This window comes from Platalea leucorodia (assembly GCF_965183815.1).
Source record: "Platalea leucorodia genome assembly, chromosome: 5".
NCBI classification, from domain to species: domain Eukaryota; kingdom Metazoa; phylum Chordata; class Aves; order Pelecaniformes; family Threskiornithidae; genus Platalea; species Platalea leucorodia.
In genome coordinates, this window is record NC_138827.1 from 94859194 (window position 1) to 94873291 (window position 14098).

The 14098-nt window shown below is 37.4% G+C and overlaps 1 protein-coding gene across 1 annotated transcript in view; it reads right to left on the bottom strand.

Moving 5' to 3' along the window:
• Window positions 1-1066: 1066 nt before the first annotated feature.
• The window catches only part of ZRANB3 (zinc finger RANBP2-type containing 3), a 52031-nt gene continuing 38999 nt past the window's right edge, over window positions 1067-14098 (bottom strand). Inside the window, exons 12-21 of the mRNA XM_082313098.1 lie at window positions 12636-12788; window positions 11541-12012; window positions 10385-10588; window positions 9596-9687; window positions 8783-8884; window positions 5941-6083; window positions 4331-4474; window positions 3055-3448; window positions 1645-1776; window positions 1067-1202 (exon numbers count right to left, since the gene is read on the bottom strand). Coding sequence (XP_082169224.1) covers window positions 1104-1202; window positions 1645-1776; window positions 3055-3448; window positions 4331-4474; window positions 5941-6083; window positions 8783-8884; window positions 9596-9687; window positions 10385-10588; window positions 11541-12012; window positions 12636-12788 — 1935 coding nt within the window. The 3' untranslated portion in view covers window positions 1067-1103. The remainder of the gene's footprint in view (window positions 1203-1644; window positions 1777-3054; window positions 3449-4330; window positions 4475-5940; window positions 6084-8782; window positions 8885-9595; window positions 9688-10384; window positions 10589-11540; window positions 12013-12635; window positions 12789-14098) is intronic.

The following is a 14098-nucleotide window of genomic DNA, read 5'->3' on the forward strand; positions in this document are numbered from 1 at the left end:
TGCAGTCACCACACTACCTTCTCTTACATCTTTAAGAGAGAAAAAGAATATGTTTAAAACTTGAGAGTTTTTCTCATAAGGATAACCAAGAAAGCATTTCAGCTTATTTTATCTAGATGTACTTGAAATTGCAGTCATGTACTTTCAGAAAAAGCTGTGTAGTGTGCGGATGTGGTTTATGAACTTACTGCTGCCTTATGGCATTCAAGGGGTGGGGGAGAGACTGATATAACAAAAAAAGATCACCAGGAAAAAGAGAAATGTATTTATTGAAGTAACCGTAAAGAAAGCCACAGAAACAGTCCAAAATAACCAGCATCTCTGCGATCTTGCTAAGGAGAATGCACCTGTAGCATGTGCCAGAAACTACACCTTTGATGAGAGAATTGGTAATATTTATTGTTCCCTAGCATGAGTAAGTTTTTAATGCAAGCTGGTTTAAGTAAAAACTGATTTCGGCAGACATTAATTCTAAATGCTGAAGTCCGGTAAGTCAGTCAGGCCCAGTGCCAACGCCAGGCCGTTCATGGCTGATCAGAGCATTCCCAAGGCTAACTAATACATGGTGTAGGTACGAGGCAGTTTTAGAAGAGACAAATCACTCGACTCATGCTATTTTTGTCATAATAGATAGCAGAGCCTGTATTTTGTCCAGTAATGTTGATATGCAAACAGAGAAAAGAATTTAAACTAAGGTATCTTCTTGGTCCCTAATGTCCCCAATACAACTGAACCCTGCAAGACCAACAGAAGTTTCAACAGAACTTCCTCGAGTTCTTGCAGCTATAACCACACTGTAACGGGAAAACAGTGCATTAACAGTGCGCTTCAAAAGTGCGTTGAGGTTACACACAGAAATTTAGCTTTCAACCACAGGGTCATAAAAATATAACCACGATCACATACCTTGGATGCACTCACCCAAAGCCCCCTGATAATTAGTGGTACAAATGATTTCTTAGGTTTGATTCCATATTTTCCTCCCTCTACCAACAGCATGACAGACTGCAAAGATACATTTTTTTTTTTTTTTTAAATCAGTGCATGAGGAAAACCGTGTAACTGTAGTCATTTCTGAGTTATAATTGAATATATTTTGCATTTTACATCTTCACAAAAAATTTTGTGATATCACAGCCATATTTTGTAGCTAAAGAACGTCTCTTCATCTGGCTTCTTTCCTTGGCCTGTTTTGCAGTTCTCTGCAAAAGAGAAGGATGGGTCTGTTCAGTAAGTAGTGTTACTTGGCAACAGCGTGCTCGATGGAGAGCATTAGCCCACAGTTAAACTTCAGTCTAATTTTGCAGTAGACAACCTAATAAACATTTGCATTTTGTTACGTTAAGGTGACATTTTCCCAAATCCCGAGGAAACTGTTTTAACGGTTTAATGCTTCCTTTCATCTTCGCTGTATGGGATGGAGAGGCTGGGAGCACAGGGCTGAGGAGGAACCCCATTACTGCCTTCTGCTGCCTGCGGGAGGGGCAAGAGCCCTGCCCCGAGCCCGGGCTCAGGCTGCAGTACCTCCAGGCGTCCCTGCGCCCAAAATACTTCTGCAATGTGGTAAATACCGCCCCAGTGCAGGTTCTGTGGCATTTCCCTGCGAGAGGGTGAGGGTTTCTGCCCAGACCGGACAATACTGACCTCTCTGTGGCAGGCCGTACACAGAGTTTGAAGGTTTTCCAGGGAGCACTGTCCTCCTCCACTGTAGACGGGCTTGATGTGGTCTACCTGCCAGAACTGGCCTTCTGTCGGGTTTGTGATAATTTCATTCAACTGCAGTAACAAAGCACATGACACCAGAAGCGTTAGATATTCCTTCTGAACTACATCTATGCTCTGCCATCAGAAGACGACAATAACGCAGGGAAGTAGCTGTCCGTAGTTCTCATCAAGAGAAAGAAAGTAAGCGTTAGCTTTTTTTTTTTGTTACTCCCACTGGACAAGCAAACAACTGTAAATTTAGTTGGCATATTTTCACCTAGCCTGCAGCGTGCTGAAGTGCATCGCAGTGGATCAAGGAAAAACAGAACGAAAGGTTCAATTTTCTTGATTGGTACAGTAAGTTATCTTCAACGCCATTTTGTCATCAAGTGCTGATACTAAAAACAAATATACACAAGTAAAAATGCGCGACAGCTTAAAGAAGGGGACTCTAACTGGGTGTTTGTCACTTACTTAAGTTTTTGATTGAGGCAATGGGAATTGTGATAAGGAACACTGAGAAACCTTAGGTGATAAAGCCCTACGCCAGCTTTCAGAAAGGTAACTTAGACACAACAGAGAGCTCTGCTGACTTAGCAGGCTGTAAGAAACCCTCACGCCACAAGACTTCTCTCAGTCTTTTAGATGTGCACCACCTTATTTTAACAAGCTGCAAGCAACAAAGCTGCGCTCATGCATACGACAAGCGAGAGTAAATTACGTTTTCTTTTGCAAGTTTCAATGGGTGTCTGCAGAATTTATTTAAACAAGTTAGAACCAGTAACTTCTGAAGCAGAATTTCAGCTTTGCAGCAGAAAATGAAATAGCATTTTAGTTTCTGACTAAAAATACCACTTTACGTAGGAATATTCCTCCCCCCTGCTCCACTGCCTTCAAGTCAGTGAAGAAGCAATCACAACCACAGAAGAATGGTGGTATTTTAATGTGTTTTGAGGCGATACTGAGAGGAGCTGTGACAACTGGCTTTTGTTAAGCTCCTACCAACCATTCTGCAAAGTCGGAATAACCTAGTACTACTAGACTACATCCATTCTTAAATTGTTTCATAACCAGAAAGTTTGTTAATAAAGCACATTTCAAGTAAATCTGTCTGCAATATTCACATCCCTAAGGAATCTGAATTCTGATACCTGTGCCTTTCAGCAATGAAAAACGTGTTACAAGACATGGCGGGGGTTTGTGTTTAAGATTTTGTTTTTCTTATCTGTTTTTGGTGCTAGGTTAACCTTCGATCTTCAACCTGTAAGAAGAACATTTTGGATTTCTCTGAACTATCTGCTACGGGAATACACAGATTAGCTGTTACTACTTAAAAATCAGTATTATTACCTGCCCAAGTGGAAGGTGAGACATCCAAGAACTCTCCAGAAGTTTCTTACGCTGACTCTTGGGCGCATCTCTGATGCTGAGATAAAGCTCCTGGGCGTTTTGATTACAAAACTGGCAAACACCGTGTTCGATTTCAAACACTTTAGTCCTCAGGTAGCTCTGACTAGAGCGAATCGAGAAGTCCTCCTGGCAGGCGTGAGAGCAGAATCGCGTGTCCCAAGCGCGGGCCTGGCAGCCCGGCTCAAGCTGAGCTGTTGGCTGTTGACAGCTGAGACAGAGCGGGTTCCCCTGGCTGTCCAAGGCCTGCAAATAGCCTTTGGACAGGGAGGAGCCTTCAGCTTCAGGCTGCTCTGCATGAAGAGCTGACGGGCCTTTTCCATTTTCTGAAAGCAACCTGTTTGCAGAGAACACAGTACAGCTGTTAATAAAGGAGATATTCAGCAACACAATTCAGTAGGTTTTTGTATGCACTGTATATTTCCATTTTATGTTCTGAAATACCAGTTTTTGTTGGAATAATATCTTGTTCGGATTGATACCTGCACAGTGAAAATCATCTACTTGGTTTACGTTTCCATTTAAAAAAAAAATTGACAATATAACAGACATTTTTCTTTTGCACATCTTGCTACATTTACACATGTACGCTGAATTATTAGCTGAATTAATGCTGTATTTATAAAGAAATGGTGGTTTCTATCAGGCATGTACACATATAAACGTAAAATATTTCAGCCCCCTCTTTAACCGAAGTTAAAAAGTCAAAGGAAATATCCTGGTTTCTCTACGCAACCTTCATGGCTACCTATCCATTTCCTATGCTAAACAAGGCTTACCTCCAGGCAGGACACATACACACTGCTTGTTTAATGGAGTTTTTTTTAAGAGGGCATTTTCTGTCTAGATTTTTCATGTTCTTTTCTCCCTTTTTCTGAATTTTGAGGCAGAACAGAAGAAAATTTGGTGTCCCCAATTTGCTGTTAACCTCACAAGCAGGCCTGAGCTAACATTGTTTTCTCCTTAACTGAATTGTGTAACTATTTTCTTGTTTCATTTTAATCAGACTCAGTTAATTAGCAGCTATATCAGCAGACAACAGATGTAATCTAAACTGTTATGAGAATAAAGCATAGCTCATTAGCACTACAGCGAGTTTCTTATCTAAACACTACACTTCAGCAAGGTAAACACTCACAGCAAATAATTTTGCTACTTCAAAAAAAAAAAAAATCTGTGAGGAAACAGCTCAATCACCTTATTGCATTAATGAACTTACTTTGTGGAATGACCCGATTGTTCAACAGAAGCATTTTCGTTCTTCAGACAAACCCCACTTTCTTTGGAGATGAGGCGCACGCTGCCCCCGCTGCTGCTACCTTTGCTCAGCGAGGCTGCTGCTACGTCCTCCTTGGTCACATACCTAAAATAATTCAAAATTCTGTCAATATACTACAAAGGGAACCATGTCCCTCAAAGAATATTCACTCTTGGCTGCAGCAAGATTGGTATGGCACATTCTCTTAAAACATTCCTCATTTCCCAGATGAGAAATTAATAAAGTTTGGGAAAACATACTTCACCAGAATACTTCCGTATGACCGAAGATATCTTTTCCTAGAACCAGATTCAGCTCTAACCAGCAAACAGGTAAGTTGTTTTGTATATACCAAAATGAAAATGAAAACAATTCGATATTGCCTGACAGTGAAATCTGGACGCCATTTTGTTTCCGTGAGGTGGAGTCTCACTGATACTCTAGCTAATACAAGCAGCTCTACAAGCTCTGGAGGACTCCTTGCTCCATTAGTTATCTTTGAACTCACGTCTTTATTTTAATGTGAAAATGTACAAAACACCACTGCTCTTAAGTAGAACTGCTAGAATTGCTTCACTCTGATCATGTTTCCAAAACCCACTATTCAGACAACTTCTCATAAGTACACCTCCCTGTACTATACACATGGCAAACCCTATATACTTATATACCTTAGAAGACCGCTGTAGGTTACAGCAGATTTTCTAACACAGTTGACAGTTAGATCTTTCCTACATTTCATGGAAGGAGACAGTCCGGCAACAGGTTAGGAAACACTTACTACCTGCTGGTTCTCCTTATGCTACTGGAATTACAAACTCTATTTACTTACTTGAATTCTTACCTACAGCCAAAATAGAGTCACTCTGGAGAATTTAACAGTAGGGACTGAGAGGAATAAAAAGGTTTTAGATAGTTTGCAGAGGCACCTTGGTGAGTTAACCTGTACGCATGAGAAGTTTTGTGGAGAGCAATGACAACACTGAAGCTGCAAATGTCTGTCAGGGAAGACAGCATATCAGAAAAAGGAAAGAAAGTGGAAAAAAGGTAAATCTAGATTTTAACAAGGATTAAACAGCAGGCCTTTTCAATGACACTCAGCAAGGAAAACAATAATTTTGAGAAATGTCATCCACAGAGAACAGAATTGCTTAAAGCAAGAATGAGTATCAGAAAGGGTTGGAGTAAGCTGTGAATTATGAATGAAGCATTATATCATTGATGGCAAGTAACGATTTATTCCTGCTTCCACAAGATTTTTTTCTTTTCTTTCGAGTCCCTGAGGTCATGGTTTTTCCTCAAAAAAACTCCGGCAAGTTCCAGCTGTTTAAATATGCAGTGCAGCAAAGCCAGAACAGCTGCAGAATGCGGCACAGTGCCGGACAGGGAAGCAGACACTTCCATTCCAACAGATTTACTGATGTGCTTGGTTGCCTACGTTTGTCACTATGCGACAAGCAATTATCGAACCACCAGTTCACAGTCTCAGCGTCGTTCCACGGAAAGTTACGTTCAATACATCAAACTTCCTGCAGCCATTAGTAAGATGACGAAAAATTAAAAACACATACCTTTTTGTGCTGCTGACCATCGACTGCTTTTTAGACAACTCCTCAGCAGCATGAATAGGACTACAAAATATCTGACCGCTTTTTCTGACAATCTTCTGTTTCATTGCTGTTAGATGACTCCATTCTTTCACAAACCTCAGTATCTGGTAGAGAATGCTACTGTCAGCAGCATGACAGGCATTACACAGAACTATTTAATTATGGTGAAAGTGTGCTATGAATTAATACATTCAAAACTGGATGAAAACAGCTGGTATTATCAGAAACAGTCCCTTCAAGTCATTTTTCATACAAGCTGCAGCCCCCTCCCACCCCCCCCATCTGCTGAAGAACTCCAACAGCTTTGGCTTTGTCTAAAATAACGGTTTTGCTACAATAGGTGTGTTGATCCAGAAGGTAGAAAATAAGGCCAGAAATGGCCTTTACTAATCTAAGGTGTAGTGATAGGAGAAAGGTTTCTTGATAAAGCCTCAGGTTAACATTTCTTGTGTAAGGAAGACTTTGCCAATGGGGAAAAAAACAGACATGCAAAAGAGTTTTCTTCTTACAGCAACCGTTCTCCCTGTTGCAGCAGGCCTCTCAGAGAAGGAAAGTTTCCTCCCATCATTTGAACAGCGTTTATAATTGGGTTTACGGACAACCTTTCTTCTTTCCTCTAACCTTCTGATACATGCTTAACTCCAGATTAACAGTCTGTCGTGTACAGCCCCTAATGTCGGTGTGGAAGGCTTAGCTACAGATGAACTGGAAGAGCTGTTCAACTCAACTAGGTATTAGTCCATTTCTCACAAAAGTTTTCCAACTTGTAAAATTTTAACAGAATCACTGACATACTTGCTTTGAGGTTACTATATTCCTTTACAATAATACAGTGTCAGAAAAACATACGTAAAAACCATTATTATAGTAAATTAGTAATTAATGACATAAGAAATCAGATCACCATATTGTCTTAATTACGCATCTCTTTATGGCAATACTGCCATCCTCTTTCCTGTGGCATTTCAGTGCAGCACACAAAGATCTGACTAGCAAGTAGAGACATGTTTTACCATCAAAATATTCAAAGGGCAACAGTTTTGAGCGGTTTAACCTGCAATTCATCATCTTTCACAGTAATCTCAAATTGACACAACCACAGGATCCTGAGGAAAAACTGATGAACTGTTTAACAAAATATTCCAGAAAGAAAATTGAGAACAGAGCATAATATTCATCACCTTTCCTTATTTTGCATTTAGAATTTGAAAGTATAATAAAATAAGAGGCTCAGAAGAACTTGATTTCTGGTACTGAACCTAATATTTTTTTTTTTACAGGCTGGGAGGCCACAAAAAAACCCCAAAACTTTGGTGCTGTAAGCTGACATTAATCAATTATTAATTGATTTCCTTAATAACTATAACCACAGAGCAGTGAGGAAGTGAAGGAAAAACTGTTCCTACATTGGAATTTAGAATTTATAACATGGCTGCTTGCTTTAGAATGTGTGTAGGGGAAAAATCATTTCATCCCGCCCTCATCTCTACAACAGAAACTAAATGGGAGTAACAATACAACAATTGAACAAGCAGCTTGGGTTGTGGGTTTTTTTCCATTCCATTTTTCCACTCTTTTCCTCACTGACTTGCAACTACCTATAGCAGTCAGTATCACGCTGCTTCTGAACACGGACTATGGGAAGAATAAATATATTGCGCAGTAGGGACTTAATTGTGACTTCAGCTTTATCTGGGAACAAACTTCCATACTTCAAGATTACAACACAGCAATGATTTTCTTTTTCTCCTTGGAGTATTTTTCCATGGCAAATGTAAAAGTGTACAGATGAGTCTCACTTCCTCAGAGTCGGAGCAGCAAGAAAGAAGTCAATGAAATGGCAGTACATAATGGAAACAGAAACAACACTGCATTTCCTTGATTCTTTTGGAGAGCGTTTACTAATATCGATCTTCTAATCTAGAGGAGATGGCTGAGGAGCAGGAAGTTCCATCAGAGAGTGCCACCCCCTGCCCACAAACATGGGATTCTTAACTTGTCTTTTCAGTTTAACAAATAGCTTTGAAATCCTTTGGCAACATTTGTGTTACCCACTCATTAACTGCTTTACAAAACTTGGTTGAATCAGTCAGGTATCCCTCTTACAAATTTAAATTCCAGCCTTGCTGGAGAACCTACCAAAAAGAATCAGTTTTGTTCCTACACGATAGAATCTGATTTTCCAAACTATATTTCTCTTTAAATGGAGAAAACAGTTAAGAAAACTGTGTTAACCTGATAATATTGCACATCCAATTTACATTCTGTATTTCCTTACTTGAGTACTTGGGGTTACGTGTTAATGTTCTTCTCAAACACCATTATGAATGTGATATTTATTACTGAATTGACTGAAGCTATGTGTCTCAGCGGAGCTGTGCCCTACGCTGCTTTGAACATTGTTAGAAGACCAAAGGAAGAAGTGAGAGTGGAGGCCTGCTCAGAACTGCAGCTCTGATACAATCTAGCACATTCTTATTCATAATGTGCCCCGTTTAATTCATAACCTTTAAAATGCTATTTTGTTGACTTATGAATGTTAGTTACTAATCCTGTAAATGAGAAATTAAATGACGCCTGGTTGATTCCACCTACCGAAATGTTAACAGGAGGCATGATAACTTGCCAAAGTAACAGACTGCATAATTAATATTCACATCAACATTTATGAGATCTGCTCGCATTGATGAAACTGTGCCTAGGATCCCAAGGCCTGGAAGTGTTCTGCATTTGTTTTAAAAAAATAAGTCAAAGCACTCCATATTAAATATTATATTACTGTGCCAGTAGAATTTGTTCTTACCGATGAACGATTTTGTTTATGCTGGAAAGTCTCTGGTAAATCCTCCCAGTTATCCAGCTGTATGTCCAATGGAATGAAATTATGATTCAGTGGTTCCCCATCCTAGACAAGCAAACAGTTTTGTTTACAGATGCAATGTAGCACAATCTAGAAAAAAAAAAATTATCTGTTTCAAGAGAATTATCTTCCCTTCCTACTAAATTTAGTCCCTCAAGGTAAGATTTTTTCCAGAAAAAAAAAAAAGCCACAGAGGTATGATAATACCACAGAGGCAGGAAACACAGATTCACTTTAATATATCTAGAAGTAAACAGGGTGAAAATTTTAACTTTGAAAATATCTGAAATTTTTCTTTGCAAATAGTTCAGACACACGAACTGCCTTAAATTAAGAGACTGAAATTATAACCCTCTTGACTGAATTTCCAAGGGAAACATCATTTTTACTTTAATTTTTAATGTTCTTCTCTTAAAAATATTTTGTGATAAGACACTATAATAAAATAAAGGAATCTTAAACAACTACCACTTGCATTTCTAACAGATGATCTGACCATACATCTAATGTATTAGCCTCATTTTGTAAGCTAAGAAAAGTGTTAGAAGCTATATATCTAGGAAATTATTACTTAATTCCACTGAGAAAAAGAACTAGAATGATAAACTACCTAATTTTTATACATACCAGTTAATACGAAAATACTCGTCTTTTTATATCAAATATAAAAAATGAAAGTATACATACATGTTTCATAGGACAGCATTTTACTTTGTAATTTTAAAATTATAATGAACATGCATATTTCAGGTTTACCTTTGTATAGAGGTGAATTCTATCAGTATTTCTGCTTGCACAAAACATAAGCCCATCATATACTGGAAACGTGTCTGATTTATCTACACCTCCTATAAAGAGAAACAATGTTGACATTGGAAAGTTTTTTTTCTTCATTCATTTCATTCTGTCTACTCAGACAGTAAAAATAATATTATACGTGTTTTAAAGAAGTTATTTGTGAAATTCCCCAATTTGGTGTATATGCAAACAAATTGTTGTATGAACATTGTAAATATTTCTTTTTTTTTTTTTTTTTTTTTTTTTTCTTCAAATGTTCAGCAATCATGGAACAAAACCCAGGAGAATATATACCATGTGAGGATTCTGTATCTAATTGCAGAACAAGATAATAAGATACACAACTCACGCAGCAAGCTATTAAGATATTTGTGTTTTTTGGGTTTTTTTTCTGTTTCTCCTGAATTACCTATCATCTGTTTTGCCTGTGGCTGTCCTGAACACAAGTACATGCCATCATAAGTTTCAATAAAACTATACAGGTTCACAGTTGCTAGTTTGACATAGTTCTTATGTCAGCCAAAAACTCTTATTGCTGCAGGAGTTGTATGGAAAGGCTTGGTTTATCCATCATCAAAATTCACTGAACATTCCAGACTAAAACGAGAAAGTCATGTGCAAGTGTATGTATTTCTGTCTTCTTTCAAATGTGTAGGTTTTTATTTAAAAGTTATTTTTCATGCTAGAGGCATTTAATACAGTTTCACAACAGGATATAATCTTTCTTTCATAGGAGTCCCACTTTACCATCTCCACACTTTTTTTCACTTTCTTCATTTTCAATTTCAACAGTTTCCTGTTCACTGAATTCAACAAATTGCTGGGTCACCGTTTCCCCAAAATCTTCTCTTGTATCTTCAGCATTGCACACTGCGCTCTCTTCATTTCTTCTGGAGTCCTTTGACAGATCTTCTTCAGTCTGGCTAGTGGGAACTGCACAATCTCTCTCAACTATAGATGAGGAAACAAGAAAAGCAATTATTTATGCTACAGGAACCTAATCTGGAGACAGGACTATGTAATTGAAATAAAAGGAAATTGCATTTTGTTCTCTAATGGTGCAACCACTTAGGAAAGCAGAGCTACCTTTAATAAACACATGGAACAAAGTTTTCCATTTATGCAATTTCATGCACCCAGCTTAATGTCAAAATATATGCAATAAATAACACAGTTAGCAATTCTATATTATATACAGTTATTGTATACCATAAACACACAAAGTAGTTTTCCAGGCATTGATCTATACCTGTGAAATCCAGAAGTTGTCCTTACTTGAACAAGCACAGAGACTTAAATAAAATAAAAAAAAAAAAGAAAGAAAAAGAACCTTATTCCTTCCTTTGCAATTGAAATGGCAAATATGGGGACAGATTTATAAAAATGTTCTATTAAGTTTCCAGATAGATTAAATACATTTAATAAGAGACGTCTACTCTGACCTGTTGGAGCAAGAAATGCCGTATTTTCCAGGTAATGTCTCTCACGACAAATATACAATACCCAAGTTAATAAAACATCTATACCACATCATTCAGTTTTGACAGGTAGAGAAAAAGTTTGCCATTTAATTGGATTCAGAATAACCATAAACCTCAAGGAATAGGAAAGCTCCATTTGCTGCAAAGAAAACCGAGCATATATTCTTCCTCACTGAATTTATATCCTGTTAACATTTATCTGATTTTTCCATTTGTTTCAAATTAGAATCATGTAAAAGATCCCTGGGGAAAGCAAAATTAAGAAGGATTACTTAATGGGTATCTGTTCACATAAAGACACCATTCTTTGTATTTTGCCTGGATTTGTGTATATTCATATATTTAGAAAGACTGTGTTTTCTGAAACTAATCACAGCTGAAACAAAAAATGCATATTTTTCTCTGCAGCAGAGGTCACTTACCATTACTGCTTTGAGGGCAATTGCACATTTCACAGTAAGGGAGCAATTCATTATTACTATAAGTGCAAACACTACAGTGCCAAACTTTATGATTTAAAGCCGTACTTTTGCTTGAAGTATTTAAGCCACAAGGAAAGACTTCATTGTTTTTTTCTGAAAACAAAGAGGGCTTTTTTCCAGTCAAAGATTTTTTCTCTTTCTTACTGGAGTTGACTGGAGTAGATCCACTTATGCTTCTTGCTCTTTTAGCTTCAGGTTCACAGGTACTTTCCTGACAAATTGTATCCACATCACTTATTCTTGTGGAATCCAGGTTTTCACTGCTCTTCTCTGCATCCTCTTCTTTTGTGACTTCAGAAGATTCTGAATCATTATGTAATGATTCATTACCAGAAAAGAGTTTGCGTTTCTTCTCAGTGGAGGATTTTGGGGAAAAGAAAGAACGTATGTCATGCTGTCTTTCCTTTTCAAACTAGGAAAGAGGAAAGAAATATGTAAACCTCACTTATAATTACTGCATCAGAAGCTGTTAAAATTATGATTTTTCTCCATTAATATTACTCTCCAATACAAAAAGCTATTTTTAGTTTGGAGGTGGAAACAAAAGGCATCTTCCTTTAAGAACAAACAGCTAGCAGAAAGAGCAATTCAACATTCCACTTCTGTTTTGTAAGAAGCATTTTCAATATTCTCAGGAAAATTCTGAAATAGCACTATCGGAAAACAAATAAACAGAACTGGTATCTGTGTGCCTTTTTTGATGATGCCTGTTACAAGGAAAGGCTTTTAAACATTGTTTTTAAAATAATAGCCAATTAAATTCAGGACAGCTAATAAAGCTGTAATTTAAACAGAAATTACTTGGTCTTATCTGACTCTGAGGGTGGGTCAGTCACCTAAACATAACATAAGGACCCAGCAGAGCACTTTCCCCAACTTCACCTAATTTTTAACATGGAATTTACATTAGTTTTCCCCACTTATTTAGTGTTTCTCCATTAGTAAAGTCTGCAGTGCACAGAAAGCTTAAGTGACTAATGGTCATAATTTTTTTTAAATGAAAGAAACCAGAAAAACATAAGTTTCGAGTCTTACATGCGTAAATAAAAGTTCATTTTTAGGATCTTCTAGACTTTCATTTGGGGTCCACATCTCAGCAAAACTCAAAAAATCCCATTTCTCCTTATCACCTTCTTCAGCCTGCATTTTCTCTTTCTTGCCATTCAAGGTGCTGCCTGTAACTTTGGCCTGCAGAAAGAAGACTTGCATAATTCACGTGTTGGAATAAATTTATTTACCTATATTCACTCAATTTGCTTCCCTTGCAAACTTAATTCAGCATTTGCAAAGTAAGAAACTCTGTAGTAATTCAAAATAACTTAAGTGATTAAAACCATTCCTCTTCCGGCAGCCATTTCTGCAAGAATAACAATAAGTAGCATATTTAACACACTATGACTTGTGAAAAGGTATATACAAAATGTCAGTATTGATTGAAGTTGAAAGAGAATATATACAATCGTGTACATCTCTTACGGTCTTTACACGTTTTGCTTGGCACGTGGAAACAAACAAAGGCAGAATTAATTGAAAGAAGCAATTTAGGGACAGAACTCTTGTATGGTAAATTGTTGGTGAATTACTGAGACCTATCCATGCCATGTTTAAGGAGACTCTTAACGTACTGGACAGACTGAGATTTTTTCAGATACCTACAGGAATCTGAATACAGAGTGTCATTCCCCAACTGAAATGTCAAATACAGTTTGCACTACCTAGGTTCTTTAAACTGCGATTACTTTTCAGCAGGAGAGGAATATATTGGCAAAAAAATGATTATTGGTTTCTTTACTAACTGTATGGATACAAACAACTGCACTAGTACAACACAGCAGTAGCCAAATGCAGGAACAACAATTGTAAGTCAGCATTAGCATCAGAAGACACCCTGTGTAACCACAATCTCAAACAATTCTGACAACTAGGGTTTAAAAGGCAGTTCTTTCTCCATTGATACTTCTGGAAATGTCAGAAAACAAGAGCTGACAGAATACAAACACACCTCAGTTATCAAAACAATACACCAATGAATGGTATCAAAGGCCACAAAAAGGTCACAAAAGCAAAACAGCCAAATTATTTTTCTTAGTCCCATGAACTCTCAAAGATCTTCCAAGTAAAGAAAGAAAGCAGGATGTAATTACTCCTCCTAACAAGGACTGGGTAATTACTGTAATCTTGGATATGATGAAGAATTATTTGAGAATGCTTCTGCCTCTCAGAAATGAAATTTAGTAAGGCACAACATTAATCCAATTAAAAAACAAAAACAAAGCCAACAAACTCTAGCTGTTATTATGGTAAAAAAAAAACCAAACAAACAAAAACCAAAAAAACCAAAAAACCCTGAAACTGTAAATTGAACAACCAGAGCAATAAAAACCTAGAAGGAAGATAAAGCAGCGGTCTCCTGTAGATGTGAACCATCCCATTCATCTCGGCAGAGTTACCTTATTTATCTTTGGATCTTAAACGGAGAGCAAAAAGCTAGAAAAGAC